Here is a 25,074-nt window from a genome sequence, read left to right on the forward strand (position 1 = left end):
ATCAGATAAAAAAGTCTAGTAGTTGTCACTAGCTAAAGCTATGTATGTGATTGCCTCCGAAATGTACAATTTTGTCAAGTTTCAAGTCAAGTCAAGTTTTTTGTCAAGTTTCACAAGTGAAACTCTAGCATGTGTGCAGTGGAACCCAATGTCATTTAGTGATCTCTTACGACCACAAAGTTTGGATGACCGTTGTCATATTCTTTAGAGGAGGACGCAGGTCATCCTCCCTCCCCCCCTAGATATAGAACTGATCAGCACTGTCTGCAAGGCTAGGTACACACATGCAATGGTCCTTGTTCGATATTTGGCTCAGGGCTGATATCGAACGAGAATCTTGCATGTGTACAGTGCCTGTCGTCCATCGTCCGAACGACCGCCCTGGCGGATCCATGGACGATGATCGTAATGGAAGTAAAGAGGTGCTGCTCCTTCGTTCTCCCCTCCCCATAGTGTAGAATGGTGAGGAGTAGATCGTGAAAGATCCTTTCCAACAACAACTATTGTACGTGTGTACATAGCCCTAAGCTCTCGTTCATTGTAGTATTACTGGAAACAATCAAGAAAGACCATTTTTTTTGTGACAAAAACCTATCATCTGTATACAGCTTTAACAATGCTTGAGATCTGCATCTGAAATCTCTTAACACATTTTAGACAGGTAACTCACAAAGGAAGAAACACAAATGCTTTCCTTGCTCCAGATATGACCATTGGTTTTAAACCTAAATCTCATCTTTTTCTACATGTTGTCTCATTCTTTTCTTTTAAAGCAGCTCTGATGCTCTTCTAAAAAGCAGGATTCCTGCCTTTACATTGTACAAAATAATACTTACTGCCAGCATCTCTGGTCTTTATTCTATGAAAGATAAGTATGATAAAAAGTCTGGTCCCCCGCTGTGCTCTGTGGTTTCTTCCACTGATCCCTACATTTGAAATTATCAAATGCTAAAGATATTTTAGCAAGCTTATCTCTTCAAGAGAGTGAAGATTTGTGATATGGCTAGCGGGATAGGAAATAATTCTTTTCTTTGTAGGCAGGGCTTCTTTCTTTATAGTGATGAGGTTGTTTCAAATCCTTGATCCAAAACATTGATTCAAGCAGATAAATGGACAAGCAGAGACAGTCTAGACATGATACTTACACCGACCAACACAGGCAAAAACAGAAATGATGGGAAGATTGGCTGGCGCTGGTAGACACAGAATTTGACGGATAGACATACGCAGGAAATGTGCTGATTGATGTTCTGCCTTTAGTAAAGAGCATATCAGTCCACAGATTCTGGATCAGAAACAAAATGGATCCGACACAGATGTAGATTAACCAGAATTTTGATTTATTAAAACATTTGCATGTAAAATGTTAATGTTAGACCTGACATTGGCACTAACCTTCTGACATAAAATTAATAGAATATATAGAGATAGATGAACAAAGACAGGTATTTACTAATGGACCATCTGATTTAAACTGGCAGACGGATTCACAGATAGGTGGACAGGTTAAACTTCATATTCATTGATTCATATAATTGACAAGGACAGATCATACAGAAATAAATCCATAGACCATACACAAAAAGAATGGCTGGCATTGAAAGACATGAATTCATGGAAGTTTATGGACAGCCTTGCTGGAAATATTGAAAACTTGTGAAAAAAGCAATAGGTTGTATAACGATAGATAAAATGACATTTCTGTAATCTTGATTTAGCATAAAATCCCAACTTCATCTAAAAGCTTATATTTTCATTGTAGTTTTAAGGGTTAGAATCAAAGTTAACTTTATATTACAGTATGGGTTCCCATTTGGATGGTTTCTCAAAATTTTCTGTGATTTGATAAATGTGTTAGCACCCAGTGGAGAGATTTCTTACACTTACTGTCCAGAAGATGGATGTCAAACAAAGAATAGATAGACAAAAATCTTTTTAGAAGGTAACGAGTGGAAAGAATTTTGTATTGATGGGCAGACTCAGCAGCAATAGTATTTTGATTTTCCTGGGAGTTGGTAACCTCTAATATTTCATGCAGACAACGAAAAACCCTGATATTACTAATGTGCTGAGGTATGTGACATAAAGTTTTATGAAGTTTAAACTTCATCTTCAACTATCCTTTAAAGAAAATGTTTACAAAGTACATTTATTATTTTTCTCTGACTAAACCTAACCCACCGTTTCTTCCACAAATGTAAATTTATTCCATTCTGGTGGGTTCAGCTCTGCTCCTTGTTTATATCCAGCTGTGCAAATCTTCATTGTGTGCACATTCTGTAAGCTGCCCCAAGGCTTACGACAGTCCCATAGAAGTCCTGTAGAAGTTTATGAATATGTAATGCAAAGGTGCAGCCAGGACAATGAAGACCTGCAGTGTAAGGTGTAAACCAGGGGTGTCAAACTCAAATACACAGTGGTCCAAAATGAAAAACTTAAAGTCGCAGGCCAAACTTGAAACTGAAATAGCACTGCTACTACAATTCCCTGCAGCAAGAAAATAGTCCAATGCGGGGTTAATGGTATGAGTGGCTGGAACTCCCTCGTCACTGAAATAGCACCGCTACTACAATTCCCTGTGTCTATAAAACAGTAAATGTGGGGCCACGCATAGGCCGCTGGTCTATAGACGCGAGAGATGCCGGCAATTGTAGTAGCGGTGCTATTTCAATGCATCGGCAGGCCAGCTGCAATTCATATTTAGTATTCCTTTGGGGGCCAAAAAAAAGGACGTTGCGGGCTAGAGTTTGACATCCCTGGTGGAAACAAACAGCAGTGAGGGAAACCATCAGATCAAGGTATGTATGCACATGTGGAAGGGAAGGGTGGATTAGCTTGGGTTAGAGGAAGAAAGCAAAAAAGGTAAAGTGAACCCATTGTCAACATTTTTACTTTATATAAAGGGGTAGATAATTCTTTTATATCGTCTTTTTTTTCTCATTAAATCATGTTTTAAAAAAATGTGGGGGGATTCTTTTTGGAAGAAGACGGCAACATCTAGTGCTTCCTGGGGCTAAAAGAGGAGGCGCAGGATGAAATCAAGGCCACATATGTAGGGATCATTTAAAAGAGCACTCAAAGCCCATTTAAAAAACTTGCCTACACATCTTCTTCTGTCTTTTAAAACCTTTACTACTGGTCTCCACTACATATCTCCTCTTCTATTGTGTGTTACTTCCCCCACGTAGATTGTAAGCTCTTCAGGGCAGGGTCCTCTCCTCCTCCTGTGTCACTGTCTGTATCTGTCTGTCATTTGCAACCCCTATTTATTGTATAGCGCTGTGTAATATGTTGGTGCTATATAAATACTGTTTATTAATAATGTGGCAGTCAGCTTTCTGTTCACCTATTCTTTAGGATTAATAAAGGTAATAGCAGATACCTTGTTAGATCTGTTCTTCCTTCATTTGAAAGGTTTCCTTTAAAGTGAACTTGAAAGCCTTTCTAACCTCTGAGACAAGCCTTATCGCTAGAGCTGTCCGTAAAGGCTTCCATTTTTCCAGGTCATCTTATAGCTAGTACTGATTAGTTTCATTCGGCTGGGCTTGTTTCCCATCATATCTGGGTATGTTCTAGGGTATGAACATTCCGCTGCTTTATATCCACATCAGTAACCAGTCACCTTGTGTCAAGGCTGATGCTGATTTTAGACGCTCTTGCCTAAATGTGAAAATTTGGGAAGCCACCCTGGTTTGAATGTGTGATGCCAAAACTTTTAGATGAAAGCCCCTAGCTTGCATTTTTTTCAAGAAAAAGAAATACACAGGATGCATAGGAAGTGCACTTCTGTGTGGCATTTCTAAAATTACAATCCATCAGAAATGACAATCATCAATATCCGATGATTTGTCCACTCTGCCATCCTATTGTTCCTAGCAACTGTGCTATAGCAAGGTCCCTCCTTCAATCTGGAGCATTTTAGTACACTTCCAGCCTTCTTCCAGCCTTTTTGCCCAGGAGCTTCACACGGGCCATACACAGGCCTGTTTTCCTGACCCACACCTGGCCAACTCCATCTCCCTGTCTGAAATTCAAGTTCCATTTTATTACAATTTAACAGGCGCTCCAGAACCACCTTCAAATCCTGGCCTGGGAGAGGGATGGAGTTTTGTCTCATTCATTCCTTCTAAAACACTCCAGGCCTTGATTCCAAACGAGATCTGTAAATCTGAAGTTCTACTATAGGTAGTTCCTGAGTTGAGGACATCCAACATACAGACTACTCCTAGATATGAACAGAACTTCCCTGCTTGTTCATGTGCAGGACAGGGGCTTGATGGGGGGAGGGGGAGGTTCGTATGACTTGCAGAAGAAGTCTGAGCTTTTATGCAAGCTCTTGTAACTCTTTAATGATCAAGACAAACTCTGCAGTTGTTTATTTTGGCATATCAAAGCACAGCTTTCTCCAGAAGTTAATGAATGTCTAGGCTCCATAAAGTTTTTTTTTTTTTTTTGCTTTTTTTGTGATTAACTTACAGGGAGGAATTTTTACAGCAACTGATACCATGGCCTAATTGCATTTATTAAAATAATGAATTTGTTCCGACTTACATACAAATTCAACTTAAGAACAAACCTACAGTCCTTATCTCATACGTAACCCGAGGACTACCTGTATTAACTAAAGCTTTACCCAGGTCTCTCTATGTTACAATAAGTTTGTAAAAACAACCTATCATTAAAAGTATAAAACATATAACTAGTATACTTATTAGCTAATACAACCAATACTCCAGGGTGGTCCCTTATCAGCTGTTTTCTATTTATCAGAGGCAGGGGCTTAAATTGGACCAAAGTAAACACTTATGTTCTGTTTGTGGCAGGTTTGGTGGGAATCCCAACATCTACACTGCATATACCGGTATACTTTCAAATTGTGTCTCTTGCTATATGGGTGTTCACAGTCTGAGCTGTGTATGACCAACTAAATAGTTTCAGAGGTTAAGATTGATATGTGCAGAAACATCCATGTACATGTGCAGGGCATTATTGCAACAATACTATAATAATTTATCATTATGGATATTATTTGCTGGAGAAAAATTAGACCCAGTGTAACCACTCAATAAGATCTCAATAAGACCAGTATCATGCCATATAAAAATCATACAAGGTTATCGTTCTAATATTACCAGGGCTAAGATATTCAAAATATTAATTAAAAAAAATATATTTCTGCTCTTAAGAATTTGTAAGATACTACAATTCTTATACAAGAAGTTCCTCCCAATTGGTAAATAATCTTCCACATCCCAAAACATTTTTTCAAAACAAACCACATATGGGAATTTTAATATAGCAAAAATGAACTTAGCACTCCAATTAAAATTAAAACAATAAATGTACTATTTGTATTGTTTATGTTAAAAAACATTAAAAAATAGGATCACTGTCTTAGGTATACATTTGGTTCTCACAACAAATCAAGTGAGGTCTCCAGATGATAAATTTCTCTAGGCGTTTTGTGCAAACTGAGTCTGCTTCATCAGGAGATCTAGAGAATTATTCCCTTCCTCTCCCTTATACTTTGGAATACACCAAGGGCTTTTTCTCAAAATTGACCCCAGAGATCAATGAAGATAGGCGACCACAGAACAGTCAACCCTACAGGCAGCATCAAATATGAATCTATTGTGAAAATTAATATATGCTTTTTGATTTCAAGAACTGTGGACACGGCTAGTCTGCAGCACTCTTCACACAACTACCTTGCAATGACTGCTACCTCACAGAGTTCCCTCACATACTGACATTCCCTCCAGGTGCAATTCTACAGTTCTTAGTGTTTTAAATGTTAGAATAATGGCATGGCCTTAGTGGGGACTCTATGTATTATAATGATACTTGGTTGCAATAAAAAAGTGTATTTATTTGAGGAGTGTAAATTCTGTGCAAATTGAAGCTTATTTCCAGCTGCGGATATGCAAAAAAAACTTTTTTTAATACATATTTTCTACGAATGAAAGCTATTTCAGGTATATATTTCTCATGTATGTCTTGCCAAGTTAGTAGAGGAACATTACGCTACAGACCCTGTAAGCTCTTTATGCTCTGTCTGACTTTCGAAAAATTTCTTTCACTACCTGTCTGATAAAACTGTTGTCAGTGGAAACAGAAGCCAGAGTAAATCTTTGTAATAGAGTCCCAGAAGGCAATAAAAACCTGACATGGGTTCTAACGGCAGGTTCAGTCCCAAACGAGTGACCAACACATGTTGCGGCACGACTCCTGGCAGCTGGCACCTTGCTAGCCAATTGGCTGCTTGCACCTCTGTGCTGGTACTGAACTGCTCACGGCTGCCCCCATTCATTTTTTTGCTGCAGGTAGATCCTACATGTACCCTCTCGCTTGAGGCATTTCGCTTGAGGCCTCTCGCTTAACATTTTCCTATATGCAGAGTCTATTTCTGAATCTTTATGAAAAATACTTTGTTTAAATTTACTGTTTTCTGTTACAGAAATACTAAAAATGTGTGCAGAACTTGGCATTAGAGGACAAACCTGGGAAGAACTAATCAGTTAGCAACTTGATCAACATTCAGTTTTCTGTATTATTATTATTATTATTATTAATAATATTAATATTAATAATAATAAACAGGATTTATATAGCGCCAACATAATACGCAACGCTGTACATTAAATAGGGGTTGCAAATAACAAACAAATACAGACAGTGACACTGGAGAACCCTGCCACGAAGAGCTTACAATCTAGTAGGTGGGGACAGTAACACACAATAGGAGGGGAGATATGTAGTGGTGGGAAAAACTGATGGTTTCTCTTTTAAAAGAGCAGAAAGTAGGAGCAAGCGGAATAGGACGGGAACACCGTTCCAGAGAATTGGCGCAGCTCCAGAAAAGTCTTGTAGCCGTGCGTGTGATGAGGTTATGAGTGAAAAAGTCAGTAGGAGGTCATCAGAGGAGCAGAGAGAGCGGCTGTAATATTCTGTGGATTTTGATGGTTTTCTGCAACTACTATGAATTACCATATACAATAATGCCGCATATCCCTCAATGTTTATCATTCCTTGTAGTGCCTCTAGAGGATGCTGTAATGCAGTATTTTGACTCATGGCATTGATTGTGCTATATCCATCAATCAGACATACTGATAATGTGCTCATGTTCCTGGGTTTTGCTGACATAAAATCAAAATATGATTGGACATATTAGGTCCTTATTTATGATGATCTGCAATATAAATTGAAATCAAATCAATGATAATAATTTAAGTAGATGTAAACTCTAAGTAAATGGTAGTTTGTTTGCTAAAGCATCATATATTATGAACAATGACCTTTTTATTAACTTTTATTAACTTTTATTGCATCTCAGTATTTTGGACCTCCTGCAGCCTCCTTGCATCCAGTTCTGGTTTATGGGCCCTATTTAATAAAGCTCTCTAAGACTGGAGAAGATACACTATCATGGGAGAATCGGGTGGTACAGCAAACCTGGAATTAATCTGCTCCAGGAATAAAAACATTTGCCCAAAAATAGCAAATGATTTTAGGAAATCCATTCCAGGTTTGCTATATAACCCAGGTTCACCTATGATTATCTTGGAGAGCTATGATAAATCAGGCCCTACATGTGTGCAATCCATTCATGGCCGGTCCTGATGGTGACAACAGTGGACTATGCCAAGCAAAAAGGAAATCTCTCCAAAATAAAGGGAAGTCCTGTCTAGACACTGTTCACAAATAGAAAGTGTGAATCTTTCTTATTGAGGCAAAGACATCAATTATCTCTGAAGCAAAACTAAATACATTTGTCTTGAAATACACTGTAATGAGATTTGTAGATTTTAGTAGATGGGTAATGACATTGAATTTACATTAACAGAATGCTACTGGCCATAGATAAGCCTACCCATAAAAATAAATAAAATATTAAAAAAATGCTGCATGCTGGCCTTTCCAGCAACCGTTGGCTTGAAAATTCTGCACCTTGCTGTTGTGTAGCCACTGCAGGTATTCGATATTTCAAGTGTCCCATTCCCCTTAGGAGAACTGTGGTTCCTTTGGTTTGCAGTACTAAGATTTTAGTTATCATATACTTTATTTATTATATTTGCATATAAACAATGTATGCAAATTTACATCCTGCTGGTGGAGATTTTGTTTTTTACTGAAAATACGTGTGGAATGCACCTAGGGCATTGAGGTAACAAAGCAAAAGCCATCTTATTTTTTACTTTAAGCTTCTTTTTTTTACCACATTTGCTTGTGAGTAAATCAAGATAAATAGAAAACAAAGTAAACCTGAATTGAGAAATAGGGCTATAACATTTTTACTGCTTCTCGTGTACACAATTCCTTTTCATGAACCAGCACACTTTTAGATAATAAAAACTGAAAAGCTTTATATTCCTCCTTTGAATTGAGGCCAACAGGCTGCAGTCTTTTAAAGACAATTATATAAATTAAAAATTTAGCTTTTAACAAGCCTGTATTTTTGTATGTTTATACATTATTGTAATCTATGTTTGTATTTTATTTCTTCTTGGACCTTAATAAAGAAATATTGAACTTAAAAGTTATTATTCTTAAACCTCATACAGATACCTAATTTCCATTATCTGATATAATCTTTTGTGGTCGTCCTGGGTAAAAATATAACAATAGTATAGCAGTTCCACAATGTTGTTTACCAATCATCACTAAACAACAGACTGCTAATGCATCGTATAGTCCCTTCCCTTTCCAGCCTTACTGTCCTTTACCCATCATTTTCAATCATTGGATTTTAGCATCATGGATGCTTATCATCACATCCGAACATTACTTAGAGCAGGCATGTCCAAAGTCGGGCCCGGGGGCCAATTGCTGCCCGTGTTCAGATTTCCACCGGCCCGCAGCCTCTATCTTAAAATCAATAATATGCGTCCGGCCGGCACTGTTGACCACAATATAAAGCACAGGCGTACAAAAAAGCTATTTTATATTTCATTGGAGTTGATCAACCGCCTTGCAATTATCTGCCTGCTAAGCAGCGGGCATAATCGACAGGGAGTCCCCATGTGTGCACAGGAAATCCCCTACGTCATTATAGTGGGCAAGTGCCGCACGGACCACGATCACTCTACTTCCAAGAATGTGCTCTGCATGGAGCCCGCACTGACACTGGACTCTATGCACAGAGAATCCCCCATGTTACACTGGTGGGCGTGTGCCGTGCGGAACCCGCACAGACCACGCCCACACTAACCCTGAGTATGTGCTGAATGGTCGGCCCCCACACATTTTCACCTCACCAAATCTGGCCCTCTTTGCAAAAAGTTTGGACACCCCTGACTTAGAGAAATATGCATTAAAATGCAGCCTGTCTTTGATGCCCATCCTCCTTAATATCCACCCATCAATTCACTTTGATTTTTGCATAGCATCTAACAAGGGTCAACCCATTGCATACATCAGAGCCTAAATACCAAGGCCTGGAGGGTTCTGTAATACTTTTAGAAAGCTATGCACAGCACCCTGCACTGCCCTGCCCATTTAGTACCTTAATTTTGGTCTGAAAATATATTGGTGGCATCTCTGACTATTAGTGACTCCTAAAAGGCAGGAAAGCCCTATCCAAGCATTAGCTTTGGGAATTACATCTGTATATGTAGTACAGTGCCTGGGATGTCTGTGACCAACTAGGCACTAATCATAAACCAGGTTATCAACTGCTGGATGGAAGTGAAAACCTTTAAAGCTAAACTATAGTAAAAATGAAAAAATGTAAGCAGAGAGGTTCTATGTTGAAGAAAAGACAATTAATATCTCTTCTGCAACAAAATAAACTTACCAGCTTAATCAAAAATTTATAACAAAACCCAGTTTACTTTGCTTCATTACCAGAACCTTTACTAGTCTTCCTATAAGGTTGGAACATTTGGCAATCTTCTTGATTGGCTAGGCAGAAGTGATGTAACTCCTGTGCATGCATGGGAGTCCATTCATTAAAGCCAGTTGTGCTGGGATTATTATTATTATTATTATTAATAAACAGGATTTATATAGCACCAACATATTATGCAGCGCTGTACATGGGGTTTAAAATGACAGACAGATACAGACAGTGACAGGGGATTCTACACTAAACTGCACATGCTCAGTGATTGTGAACAGGCAGATAATTTAGTTTTATTACAGAAGGGACATTACCTGTTCATCCTGCAACAACGAACCTACCTGCTTGCAGTTTTCCTTTTTTACATTTAGTTCCCCTTTAAATATAAAATAGTTTTTTCTTTAATGGCAAGGCAATAGATTTTGTTATAAATTAGTTTGGACAGGACATGGCTTAAACATGAGTATGTTATAATATATTGACCACAATGATATTGTCACATAAGCAAATCAGCAATCTTAATAATTTGCTGCAATCACTAGTGATTCCAATTACCACAAACATACTCATATGCAGTATGCATAGTGTATAGGTGCACCTTGCTTCTTAATACACATCTTCCTTTATGTGCCTGTTTAGCATTAGCAGTATTAGCTTCTTCTATTCATGCCTTGCTATCGGAAAGGAGCCAAATAAACGTATAGTTCTGCACTGCAGCAGAATCCTTTGAGGGAAGGCACTCTGGCAATAAGAAACAAATATCCAAACACATTGTCCAGTCTAACTATGAAACAATTTACAAACTTCAGTATAGAGTAAACCCCTAGTATATCCCAAAACTACAATGCTCAGTCCACCATCACCTTTATATATTCACGGCATAAGTGAAATTACAGTCAGAGATAAAAAGAATAATCTGTAGTTGCAGATGATGCATGTCATTTAAACCATACAGTAGAATGAATAAATGATGTAGTAGGAAGGATCTGTGTGAAGACAGATGCAGCTTTTATTTAGTAACATCTTTACGTGTCATATTTCAGGCTTTGCCAATAATGCCTTTGTTGCAAGAAGCAAATCTTTTTGCTTACCTCAGAAACACATGCTTACTGATCATCAACTTTCATATGCCAGGGATTAAATTCACTTTGCTCTTTACCTCTGGAAAAGCATGCCTTTGGATTTGTATTAGAGGGGGACAGCAACATTCTACACGGCTTTTTTTTCTAAATTAGAGAACTCATTCAGAATACATATGTAACAGAGATTTCAAATATCGAGGTTCAAATGTAAAATCACAATGGCTCTTTGATTTTAAAAGCAATCCTACTGTTGACCGATATCACTGCACATCAGTATTATTGTGAAATATTAATCTGCAAACAAACCGGTTGTTTTCTTAATACAATGCCACGAATAGATGAGCACTGTGCACAATAGGCTATGTTCACATTGGCGGTAAGGTTGTGATGCATTTACCTCTTCCTCATGCCTCTTACTTTAATAGTCACCCTGCAGCAGCTCCTTATGGCATGAATAGGGGAAGCAGTAAGCAGTACTAAGTTCCACTTACTGCTAGCATCTATCAAATGGGCAGACACTTGTTCTTTAAAAACCATTGCTTCAGTCCAAGTGATTGAGCCGCTGGTAAAGACCAAGCGACAATGAGCCGCACAGGATCACCTAATCCCTAGACAGGTCTGGATCTGCCCCAATTGTTTCCAATATTGTTTGTTACTGCTTGTATAGACTTTGAATGAAAACTATGGGCCTTCTACATGTGTGCACTCCATAACATGAATGGTCTGCCATGCCTGTAGTTCCTATTTCTACCAATTATGTCAACTGCACTTGCTTCATAATTTACATGAATTACAGAAACCTTCAGCTGTCATGGACTCTTAAAATGTTGTCATAGAATTCTAAAATGCCACAATTTCCTCATAGCTGCCCAGTAATAATCATTGACTACAAATGATCAAAAATGATGCATACTCCTTGATCGCGTTGAGAAAATATCAGAAAACAAGGTTGATTTACTAAAGTAGTTTAGGCTTTTCACATAACAAAGAGAAATAACCCCTTGCAAGGGATAATTTCCTTAGTTTACAGTAGTAAACAAGATGAAACTGATGATTTTAACCATCAAATCATATCCAAGGAGAAATCCTGTTTTTTTAGATTTCCTTGCATGTGATTGCATACCCTTTGCAAAGTAACCTATCACCACATTCATTAACTTCCCTAGCGGTAATCCCGAGAGTGACTTGGGGTAGAAAAAAGTTGCTGAAAGCGGTAACCCTGAGTCACACTCGGAGTATGTAAACCTATGGAAGGTAAGTAAATACAGCCTTACCTGATCTGCCAGGGTCCCACGCCATCCATCGCTGCGATCTCCGTCTTCTTCTGGCTTCTGCACCCGATGAGTCACCAGGGAGTTCCCGGTGACGTCGGTGCGTGTGTACGTTGCCGGCAAGGCGGGGCGGAAAATTCAAAATCCATTTGTATTGCATTCAATGCAAAATAACGGTATTAAATGCAATACATTGGATTTATATGTGTAAAATCAGTACATTGTTTTCAAGTACAATTATTTTACAGTATATATAATAGTATGAGTATAATATGTATTTTAAATTAAATAAAAAATTTAATAAAAAAAAAATATGGATTTTTAATTTATTAAACGTATTGTTTTTACATGATTTTGTGTTTCAAACTTTATTATACTCATACTAATATATTATACTGTAAAATATTTTTTCATGAAAAACAATGTACCGCTTTTTGGACATAAAAAAACAGAAAGAAATGAACCGCTAGGGAAGTTAAGGTAAGAGAACTATCCCTTGAAGCTGAATCATTTGCATTGGTAAGTGAACAGCCTAAATTATTTTTGTAAATCACCCTAATGTATAATGAAGCACCGTTTTTCTATCTCTAGTGTCCAGACATCTATAATCTTTTATAACCTTGGTTTTGGTAGGCCCAAAAATTTTGTTTAAAGGTTCCTTCAAAAATTCCTTTTGGAATTACATTTTTTTTTAGTAACCACACTATTGCTGTGGCCCTTTTTAATAGTCTGTAATTATCCCTATTAAGGAAATGTAACATTAGTTTAATTATTTATCTGATAGTACAGAATTAGTATTAAAAGGCACAAATTATAAGAGTTAGATATTTGGCTTTGTTGCGGTTCTGACCCTGACAGCCTATGTATTTTTAAAACAGTCTCAAGGGGATCTCAAGAAAGACCAACAGATATGACATTTTTTTCCATGATATGTTAGATTTATTATGGTGCTTAGGAAAACAAGTGATATACAAAGATATACTCAGCAAGCTCTCTAACAGCATACTTCTATATAATAAACTTTGAATATTGTCCCTCCCAGCTCCAATGGGCCTCTCCTTTACAAAGGAATACCCAATCACAGTCCAAAGTTGGTTTACAGTCCAGCAAGTGGTAATTAATTTGTAATAAAACTGGTTCCTACTATTAGAGTATAGGAGAAGACTTGACCTAACTCTTGTGGAATGACTCAAGGAGATTTATCTATTTGCTTCTTTCTTGTCCAGAGCTGGAAAACAAGGTAAGCATAATAAATATTCTTAGTAGTTTAAGCAGAACATCAAAAAACAATGAAAGCAGAACTCCAGCAAAGTTACTAAAGCAGAACTCCAAATCTGACCCCAAAACTATCTTTTCAGCTACCATCTTAAACATGTATCGTAGCAGGAGACCATAGGTATGATGCACTAAACTATATTAACTTGACATCAAAACATTATCCATTTGGGAACTCAAAACAATAGTGTTGTGCTTAAAAATAATGATTATTATTACAAATAACATGCATTATTGTTTAGTGAATTGAGATGAATATCTTAAAATATTAATGTCTCTGTAACATGACTCTTGTACCACAAAGCAGTTTATAGGTTGTGGCATTTTTCTGTTCTGTCTGGGGTCTCTTTTTATATTTGAAGGTTTGGATCTAAACAGGTTTATATTACTGGTACAAGCTGACTAAAAGCATGTTGTGGCTATGTATCAGGTAAAGTGCTAAGAAACAAACCCGCAGGTCCCTAAGAGGAAAAAAAACCAAACAAATAATAACTAAACTAAAAAACTAAATGATTCAAAATAAAGAACATATCCCATTGATTTATCATAAACATTCTAAGTTATTTTGTATTAATCAAAATGAAGCCTGCAAATTCTTTTTTTTTTTTACATTTCTCTCTATTGCAATTCTGTGTAAGTTCTGTATAGGATATATAACCCCCTCCATATACAGGAGCAATGTTGATCAACCAGGGTTCCTCCAAAGATTGTTAGGGGCTCCTTGAACAAAGAGTAATTTGTGCCTTTCAGATCAGCTACCACTGGCACCACTTAACTTTTTGGCTATCTGTAAGGGTGACATTTTTACCACTAGCAAGCAATGTAAGAGGCATTCTTCCAGCTGACCAGCATGCTAATGTACTGTTTGGGGTGAATATAGTACAGTAGACTCTCAACTATCCGGCCTAATGTGGCGGCAGGGTAGGCTGATTAACAAAAAATCCGGATGGTCGGGAGTCCCATTATTAAAGTACAATACTCACCTCCACACACGGGCAGTGTTCCTCTCTCCGCACCCTCGGACATCTGCTCACAGTTCCGGAGAGCAGGCAGCACAGACGTCTACATGTTCACCATGCAGGAGCACCACAGCAGACGTCCACCCACGCCGCCCCAGCATTTTACAATGAAGATTGTTTTTTTGGGGGGACTCTGTACTAGGCCGGATAGTACAGAGGCCGGATGGTCGCCAGCCAGATAGATGAGATCCTACTGTAATTATATAGTATAGTAATACAATTATATAGTAATAATTATAATAATTATAGTAGAGGTACCCTAAGACCTGTACGTTTTTTTCTAGTGTTTTCCTACAATAAAAAAATTGAGAAAGGCTGTATTAGATCAATGTACATGGTTTAATTACTTTTTTTTCTGTATATTATCATTTTAACATTTTTAACCCTATATAAATAATATATATATAAATAATTTGTATATGTATGTAAAGATTTTACAGTTACTATAGAAGCATATTTTTCATTTCCTTGGTAACACTGCATCTCAAGGTGGGGATTGTGAGGTCAAAAAGTAAAATATTATCAAAGAAAAACATAGATAACAAATGAAAATTAATTTGTGTAACAGTAATATAAGCAGAGACTGGAACTACTTAATTTGCTAGTACATTTATAGGCTAACCAACACAATCATGCTTTTTTGTTACCCTTTAAGCCAGTGTTTTTCAACCAGGTTCCTTCAGAGGTTGCTTGGGATTCCTTGAACAATTTGTAACCCCCCCAGGTCAATTTAACTGATTCCAATTATATTTTTGGCTATCTGTAAGGGCACTAGAGGTGATGAATGGGGAGACTTGTCCCCATTTAGCCTCTAGTGCCCGGGGATACCACACTGACAGAATCACCCTGTCATTGTGGGATAACCTGTAAAAAAATAAAAGTTATTTACACAAACCACACACATTCAATAAGTTACGTTAACATTAAAGACTCTTTTTTTTAACACATTTTTTTACACACAAATTTGCAAAATCGAATCCCGTGTTTTTCGGGTTGAATCTATCCGAATGCGAACAGCCAAATTCGGGTCGAAAATAAGGACAACCCGAATTTGAACACCAACACTATTGATAATAACTGCTATTATTATTATTATTATTATTATGTTTAGAGCACATAGTAAGAGCAAACAGTTCTGGCAGTTTTGATACAAGATGACAAACAAATATTAATATTAAGTATTATTCTGTCCTAAATAACTCTTAGAATATACCTGGTGTTTAAGGCTAGTGTAGATGGATAAATGCAGACTGCATTCAAGCTGTTAGAAAGCTGCTGCAGACTCTTATCAGTCAAGATGTTGTTTTGTTTTACTGGAAAAAAACAGAGATGTTTAAACAAAAAACACGTACAGTAGTTCTGCTAGAGTAAACCTCACAGCAATAAATCTAACACTACTACCAAATGGGTGGTGGAGTATATTATGTAAGAATGGTTGTTGCATATATGCCTGTATTGACAGTAAGCAGATACCCCACTTAATGAATACTTCTCATAAAAGTCCCAGTCTCTATTGAAGTTCTTTGACTTTAGTAATAGTTTTGCCACATCATTCATCATCACTTTCTTAGTTTCAACACAATCTAATTTTGTTTTTGATGAACCAGCTCAGGATGTAGTGCTGTACGAACCATACATGACATGACACCATGACACATATCAAGCTGGGATGCCCTTATTGGATCTTGCTGATTTTCTGACTGTGGTTGTGCCTATTTCAGTTTCGACCTTTGTAGAAGATAAATCATTGATGACAATTTCACTTTCAGTGATGTTCTGTTCACTTAGATTGTAAGCTTCTGGGAAGATAGTTGCTTGTTTTAGTTCTTAGCAAATATTGAGTATTAGCGTCTGTCCACCAGTTTTCATAAATGTTCCTGTACATTTTTATAGTAGTTAAAGCTAAACTACAGCATCAAGAAACTTTGTACTTTATATTTATAACTTTATATTTATAACTTTATAACTTAATATTGTAAACTTGCCTGCCCAACTTCTTCTGTCCCCTAAAACGCTCACTACTTCCCACCTTTCCATATCCCCCTTCCTATTGTGTGTTATTTCCTCCACCTCTTAGATTGCAAGCTCTTTGGGGCAGGGTCCTCTCCTCCTCCTGTTTCACTGTCTGTATCTGTCTGTCTTTTGCAACCCCTATTTAATGTGCAGAGCTGTGTAATATGTATATATATGTGTAATATATTAATATTTATTATTGTATGGCATGGGTTTACTCAGAGTCCTTTGTAGGTTTGTCTCAGATCTGTGCAGTAATGCAACATGAAACTTTTTAAAAACCAATCCTTGCTGCTTTTTAGCCTTGTGCAGGAAGGCTGGTCTGTCTCCGCCCCCTTTTAGTTTCCTGCAAGAACCCTGTAGTAGGCGGGGCTGAAAGCTCTTCCCATATTTCTGAACAAACTCTTTTCAGCACAGTGATGTCACTTTTTTTCAACTAAGTGAACAGAAGATAGCAGGCAGGGCCATGGGGTTAAAGCATACCTAAACTCAGAAATGTCATTTTACATAAACGGGTAGAAAACTCTTTTATGTAAGGTAAAAATTCTGTTTGTTTAGGTTTTTGTGCAACATCCTTTTTTTTAAAAAAAAAGAGTTCAGCACCACCCCCTAATTCTCGATCACCTAGGCGTTCAAGAATGAATGGGAGCGCAAAGTCTCCCGGGATACCTACCGGTACGTCACGCATCCTGGGAGGCTCTTGAGTGCTCCTTTTGCACATGCTCGAGCATCCCGGGCATGCGCAGAAGTAGTCATTTTGTAAAAAGGAAAAAAACTGCCGATCTCACGCATGCGCAGTGAGACCTACATCACCTGATCTCCCACCTGGGTCGTGTGACGTAGGAAGAAGAACCCGGAAGAAGAGGAAAAGATGGCGACGCTGGGAGGCGTATACCGGAACGACATGCGACACGATGGAAGACATCTCCAGGCCGATTAACTGTGCTATGGGATTGAAGGTAAGTGTATTTTTTTTTGTTTTAGGCATTTTTGAGTTTAGTTTCGCTTTATGAGGAGGGTGTAGGAAGGGTGGGGCTGAGTGAATAGTTTTTGGGCCCATAGTGCACCCATTTTTTAAAAGTAAAAAGTACCCTGACAAAACTTATTAGCCAGTGTGAATATGTATGCAAGGTAATCATTTCTAGAAACTTATTATATGGTAAATATGTGCAGCACCAATGCAGAATGACATTACAATGCATGGGTACCTCAGGGGTTAACTCTGGGAATTGTCCTCCCATAAAGCCTTCGCCCATTATCCAATCAAAACAAAGCTTTTCTTTTAGTCACAGCCTTTTTTGTGACGTCGCCCTGGTGAGGGTATCTCGTCCAATCAGGAGCTCTCAGCCCTTCTTTTAAGAACCGGAGCGCACTCCCCTACTCCTTTCAGCCTCCTGAACGTTTCCATGGAGACCGAGGCGGGCTCTGCGGAGGGCCTCGGCGTTACCATGGAGACCGGCGCAGGCTCTGCGCTGGAGCTTCAGCACCACGGAGAGCGGCGATCGGCCACGGCTGCTGCCTCCGCCGCCAGGTGGGAGCCTCGGAAACATTACCTGCTCATCGTCATCGGTGATATCGGCACGGAGAGCCAGCTGCAGGCTGTGAGGGATCACTTGGAGCACGGTGAGCAGCTGGCTCAGGAGTGTGTGCTGTGTGTAGGAATGTGTGTGAGGGTGAGCCGCAAATCTGTGTAACTTTGCAGGGAAACTTTGCTGGATTAAGTAAAACGTCATTACTATGTCATTATCTCCCTGCTGACGTCATTATCCTCCTGCTGACGTCATATCTCACTTTCCTTCCTCTGTGATGATGTCCTAAATACATGTGCTGGACTCCTGATAATACACTGCAGTATTATTAATCATGGTGTCACCCAAACTTAGAAACCCCTATGCAGCACTTTGCTGCAATGCAAACATCCCATACATCCAATATAACCCCCTCTATAACCTCACAACACTAAAAGATTGCTTATTCAGCAAGAAGGTCCCATGGCCGGAATAAGGATCCTTATCTTCAGAATTTGGGGCTGGAAAGGAAAGTTACTCCGTAGTAACGGTTCTAGTTTATGGGTCTATGTAGCCGCCAACACTGCACTGGGGGTCATTAAGTTTTCCTGCATTGCAGTTCTCAGAAGTTTACAAGTCAAAAGTGCAAAGCAAATCAAAGATCCCTTCTTGTTTTACTCCTTTCCTGTCTGCAGGGGATCTCTTGGAAGGTGATCTCCATTACGCCCCACCCTAATATTACTATAGTCCTGCGGGGAATGTGTGATGCAATATAAGGCTCAGGTTGGATTCACAGATGTGACGCATTGCTGTTGTGTAGCTCAGATCACAGAGTGCACTGCAGGGATTATTTGTTAGGACAGATGCGGATACCCTGCGCAGCGTGCATACACACCACAATCTGCTCAGTCATCTGTCTTACTTACCTGTCATAGATTATATTAATGCCAGAAATGGGTAACAGGAGCCCCGAAAAACTTTGTAGGTTGTCTGGTGCCCGTGTTGCAGTCTTTACACAGCACAGATTGTAAATCCTAATATCTAGGGTTCTGTATATAAAGCAGTGAATCTGACATTCCCTGAAGCATTACTGCCATTAAAACACATGGACCAGAAGTATTTTTTACAAGGGAATGTTAGATTCACTGGTTTATAAATAGACCTAATGCCCAGTGTATTAAAAACCATCACAACTTTTTTTTTATTAAAATCCAATGCGTTGAGCGTTTGTCATCCTTTGTTATATCTCAGCACTGCTGATCTCCTGCAGCCTTCTTGCAGCAGCATTCAGTCTGCATGCTCTCCAGCCATGGCTGCATGGCATCGCTTAGGATGGCTTTACCGATGAAGATAACACTAGAGCAATGTTTCTCAAGCAGGGTTCCTTTCAGAGATTGTTGGGGGTTTATTGGGCAAAGAACAGTTTGTGCTTCCCAGATCATTTTACCAATTATCTGTAAAGGTGACGATCTTCCCACTGGCCAGCAATGTAAGAGGCATTCTTCCTACTGACCACCATGCTAATGTACAATAGACTGTGACTATAGTAATTGTAGCAGGGGTTCCATGAGCACCTGAAAGTTTTTTTATGGGGTCCAAAACCACCCATATGAATATTCAAATAGGCCTGAGAGTGCTCAAATATTACAGAACAAGTAAAAAAAAAAGTATAAATATAATTTTATCTCTAGATCAGTTTATAATGGTGACCTGTAGTTTTCAAGGAACATTAGCCCTGATCACATTTATTTTATTGTTTGCTCAGCAATGTTACTTTCAGGTTTACTTCAAAGCAAAGCAATCCCCATTCATCTATAATAATTTTATTCCTTGTATTTCATTTATTATTATAGTGTTGTTTTGCCTCTTGGGATTTAATTGAGTTTTCATTGTTTAGTTGTATTCTTTCCCTGTCAGAACAGAAGTGTCGGGTTGAGTTTCGGGATGTAAGAGCATTTCACGTCTTGCCTGGTAACAAAGATGCTGTCAGGATTTATTTGCAGCTCTGACACTTCTATGCTGATTCAGCAAATGAACATTACAAGAGTAGATAACAGTACACATAGCTATCCCCAGGAGTATTGATGAACCGATAATAAAATCTAACTTGAAATGACCATTCTTGCAGTGATTCCGTCTCTTTTTTTGTAATGTCCAATCAAAGTCTTCCCAGTAAAAACTGATACTTACCCTTCTTCTATCGTCTATCAGTGCAGCCGGCCTCTGCCACCTTTAGGGGCTATGCTGGCCCTTTTGGGCTCTGTGGTTTCTTCTTTAGGCGCCTATGTGACCACAGGCTCTTGTAGTGATGTAGAGGTCAAAGACTGGAACCACATCCTGCAAATGGAGATCAGCCATCTCCCAGGGTGTTAGATTGCTATAGATATTTCAGGAGAATTTATTCTGCAGATGCCTGGTGGTGGTGAGGGGGGGGAATTAAATTTTCCTTATTTGGGGGGACAGTGATTTTTGTCGGCAAAAAAAAGACAGTAACTTTCAGCCTTGAGGCAAGCAATTCAGTGTTTAATGGCAAAAATTCCCTGAACTTGTGCACATACGAGGCTAAGTACTTCAAAATACACTATATATATATATATATAATATATATATATATATATATATGTGTGCTATCTGTTGGAAAGAATCGTGTGACAAGAGACTGTAACAGAAGCACGTGTAAAGCAACACAAACACGTTAGATAATAGTCACCCAATACAAATTGTCGTGCTTTTCTAAGGAAAAATTTGACGTGTGCAGTGATCCCCCAATGTCGTTCATCATCTAAAATGGCGGATTTAGGAATAACCAATCAGGAACGTCCAATTTGCACTCCTATGGAGGAAAGCATATTGGGGATGCCGCTATATTCTAAGGCTTCATTCCCCCTTCACTATCCATAGGACTGAACTAGTTTGATCTGCCACTGGAAATGATGATAAAAGAGTGTCTCCTGGGACAATGATTTATTGTCAGTACGGTGCCGAAATGGTTCTCCTTTTACTGTTCAGTCATAGTTTGGGGGTAGGACAAGATTGCAGGAGAGAGAATTTAGTTTGCCTACTTTGCCACACAAAGCTGTGCAAATCCTTGAACCGGATTAGTATTAATACACATTAATTGGTGGATAAAACAGCTCTTGTATATGTATTTTATCTGTATATTTTACAGTTTGCCTTTATTGCCTTTGTTCACTATTTGTTTATTTATTTATTTTATTTGTTAATTTATTTTTACAATTTCATATTAAAAGAATTCTTTTAATTATAGAAAGCATATACCATTCATAAAAGAATCATTTATTATAATATCAATAATTTTACTTACTTTAGTTGGTGCTTATCATGCAGTACTATGCGATTTCACTACCACTGATGATACAAATAAAACGATTGATAATTATTGTATTTTATCATTACAATTCTGTCTATAAATATTGATATGAAATTATTGAAGGTAATGGTGATATAAATGATTGGTTATAACACTTTCTGCATTGATAACTTATATAGCTGATGTTTTATTGTCTGCACTGGCATCATGAATCAGCATTTTCCCTCCACACTTCAATGTCTGCTATTCCCATCCATGATCGTGTAAGAAAAGTATAGGCAGCGTTCCATAATGTAATCATATTTTCTGTATTCTATTATATTGTGAGTGCCTACAAATCTCATTGAACATTCCCGGTGAATCGGTGAATCTGTGTCTCTAATCATTGCAGTGGCAGTGACTCAGCAAGTCTAAAGCTAACAGGAACTGGGCTCTGAAGAGTTAATTAAATAATGTTTTTTTGCAGGTGATAACAAAGGTGTTTAAGCAGTGAAATATTGTTATTTGAGTCTAAATCACTTTTCTGATGTATTAAAAAAAAAACCCTGGGATTATTAGTCTTAAGAAACAGCTTGAACAATGAGAGACAAAAGGAGATGTAGAAAGAGAGGGAGAGAGAGACGGAAAGAGAGATAAAGAGATGAGCAGAAAAGAGATGTAAAGAGAGTGACAGATGGATGGGGAGAAAGAGAGACAGAAAAGTGCAGAGATGGAAAGAGAGGGAGACAGAAAGAAGGATGGAGAGAGAAAAACAGGTGGAAAGATAGAGCAAGATAGAAAGATAAAAAAGAGATACACAAAAAGAGATGTTTAGAGAGTATGGGCCTGATTTATTAAAGCTCTCCAAGGTTGGAGAGGATACACTTTCATTAGTAAAGGGTGATCCAGCTAACCTGGAATGGATCTAGTCCAGGATTCAAAACATGTGTTGGCAAATAGCACTAACTTTGAAGAAATCCATTCCAGGTTTACTGGATTGCCCAGCTTTACTGATGAAAGTGTATCCTCTTCAGCCTTGGAGAGGTTTATTAAATCTTGCTCCATGTGTAGCAGGAGGGACAGAAATAAAGATGGAGATAGAGATGTAAATGGAGAGAAAGGGACATAAAGAAAGAGAGGAGAGTGAAAGAGATGAGAGAAGAAGAAGAGATAGAAAAGTGGCAAAAGAGAAGAAAAGAAGAAAGACAGAAAAAGAGATAACAGAAGAAGAGATGGAGAGAGAAAGAGAAAAAAAAGAAATGGAGAGATAAAAAAGAATTGAAGAGAGAGAGAGATTGAGAGAGAGGGAGATGAGACTGTAGGTAGAATGGGAAGCAAAATAGAGAGAATAATAAATTATTCCGATAGCCTGTGTCAGAAGATTTTCATTAGACTGTGGTTCTCATATGTGCATATATAAAACCTATAAAATGTAATATGAACCTGTACTTGCTTTTCTGTTCCCTTTAATGACTTTATTACTGAGGATGGATTCCATGACTTCATAGCGAATAGCTGCAACATTCATTTCTCCTGTTCAGTTAAATGGATTTAGTGCTCAGTAGGGGCCTTGATATTGGACTGGCAGTTGGCAAGACTTAAAGTATATATCTAGGCAAAATGTTTTTTATTTGTTTTAGGTATTGAAGAGAGACCTGTCTTTTTCAAACTTTTTTGCCTTAGGAACTATTCTTTTTTAGGTTCTTTGGGGAGCCGCTACTATAAAGTATTACACCTACAGCTTATGATACATTAGTGGGATCAATAAGTTGCAGAAATTTTAACTAAAAGATTAAATCTTTAAATCTTTTAAAAGGGAGCAAAGCCATTAATAAGTAACTACAGACCGGTAAGTTTAACTTCTATAGGTGGAAAGGTCGTAGAGAGTTTGATATAAACCCACATAGAGGAGAAAATATTTTTATAAGTGATAGCATGGATTCAAGAAGGAGGAAATAAGTTAACAGGTAGACAATGGAGTCGCAGTTGATCTTGTATGCTTGGACTTTGCTAAAGCATTTGACACTGTACCCCACAGACGGTTATTATGCAAGTTAGAGTAGATAGGTTTAGAAAAGTCAGTCTGTAAATGGATAGAGAACTGGCTGAAAGATCACAGAGACTTGTAATTAATGATTCATACTCTGAATGGTCTAAGGTTATTAGTGATGTACCCCAGGGTTCAGTGTTGGGACCTTTTAAGCCTAAAAAATTATTTTACATTTCTTGTTGCTGAGAAAGTGCATTGCAGTGTTCAAATGTCCATTTAGTTGCACAATAAAAAGCAGTGTTTTTAAAATCTTACAGAATAAATGAGGTCTGCAGCTGCTTGACCTTTTTTGACAGTCTATCGATATTGCTGTGTAATATCCACTGTATCCTATGGACCCTGCTTATACAGCTGGTGGTTTTCTTGGCTGGTGGAGTCCCAGTTGTGCCGCCATGGGCCATCAGCAAAGGCCCATACTGAACATGTTCTTTGTGAACAGATTTCACTGTACTATAGCCTTGAATTTTTATTGTGTTCTTTAGTTTCCTGTATATGAATAAATATACTTGTATATTTCACAGAGTTGATGATATGCTAGTTTACATTTTCTTTACAGTTTTTTAAATTGCTGTATATACTTGACTATAAACCAAGATTTTTTTCCCCTCAAAATGCATTTAGAAAAAGAATCTTGGTTTATACTGAGCTATACCCAGTAGACGATGTGTTCTCATGTATACAATGTAACAGAATACTCCTGCCACAAGAGACATGAGTTTTTTAGACACTTTACATGAGGACACAGTGGCATCTACTGCTAGTTAACAATAAGTACTTCAGTTTATATTCAGATTGGTTTATATTTGAGTATATGTGGTCATATAGCATGCCCACTAAACCTAACATCTTCAAACATGGTACTCCTATGAGAATCAGTAAAACCTTTATAATGCCAAAGTATGACATTTATAAAGTCTAATTAGTTCTAGAAATTTTTAAAATATAACCTTATACAGATAAGTGATTGGTAGACAGCACTTTGTTTATCTTACAAATGAATTTCAAAGTGTCATCACTATCAATACTATCTATTTGCTAATGCCCAGACAAATGTTTTACATTACAAAAACATGTTTTTGTAGGTTTAGGTTTTTTTATGAAATTTTTTCTCCAAATTGCTATTTATTTTTATAAAAAACCATAATAAAACCATAAAAAGAACATAAGTGGAATTAAAGTTGCTGTCGATAGCATAGCAGTATTTCAGTAAATATTTTCTATACAGATGAATTGTGCTGAATCTCTGCTTGCATTGACACCATTTTTGTATGTGTTTTCGCTTCACATTTTCAGTGGGTTGGGCCCATGAATGTTTTGCAGAGAGAAATCATATGTACTTCAAATGTTTAGTTTGCCTAAAAATATCCAATTTTCCATGATTCCTGGGTTATATTTCTCTCTGTAATGTAGGCAGGCTGGTGGGCAGGGTAATAGGGTAAAAAAGAAAGCTTTAAATGTCCATTAAGTAAATAATGGATGCCCTTGGAGCCTATGTATGAAATGATCTAACAGGTAAATCAATTGATTTTGTCTTTTAATATGGCAAGTAATGATATTTGATTTTGGCTTTTGCAGTACTGAAGAAATAAATTAATATTATATAAACTTATAAGAGATAACACAGAATTTCCATTAAATTTTAGTTACTGCCGAACACCCACCAATTCCCCATAAAATAATATATACTATATTTACAATATATAAA

At 37.7% G+C, this 25,074-nt stretch overlaps 1 protein-coding gene across 1 annotated transcript in view; it reads left to right on the forward strand.

Annotated features, from left to right (window-relative positions):
* Positions 1–17,907: 17,907 nt before the first annotated feature.
* MAP1A (microtubule associated protein 1A) overlaps positions 17,908–25,074 on the forward strand; it is a 91,937-nt gene continuing 84,770 nt past the window's right edge. Inside the window, exon 1 of the mRNA XM_072402484.1 lies at positions 17,908–18,124. Coding sequence (XP_072258585.1) covers positions 17,908–18,124 — 217 coding nt within the window. The remainder of the gene's footprint in view (positions 18,125–25,074) is intronic.

Source organism: Pyxicephalus adspersus, chromosome 2 (assembly GCF_032062135.1).
Source record: "Pyxicephalus adspersus chromosome 2, UCB_Pads_2.0, whole genome shotgun sequence".
NCBI lineage: Eukaryota > Metazoa > Chordata > Amphibia > Anura > Pyxicephalidae > Pyxicephalus > Pyxicephalus adspersus.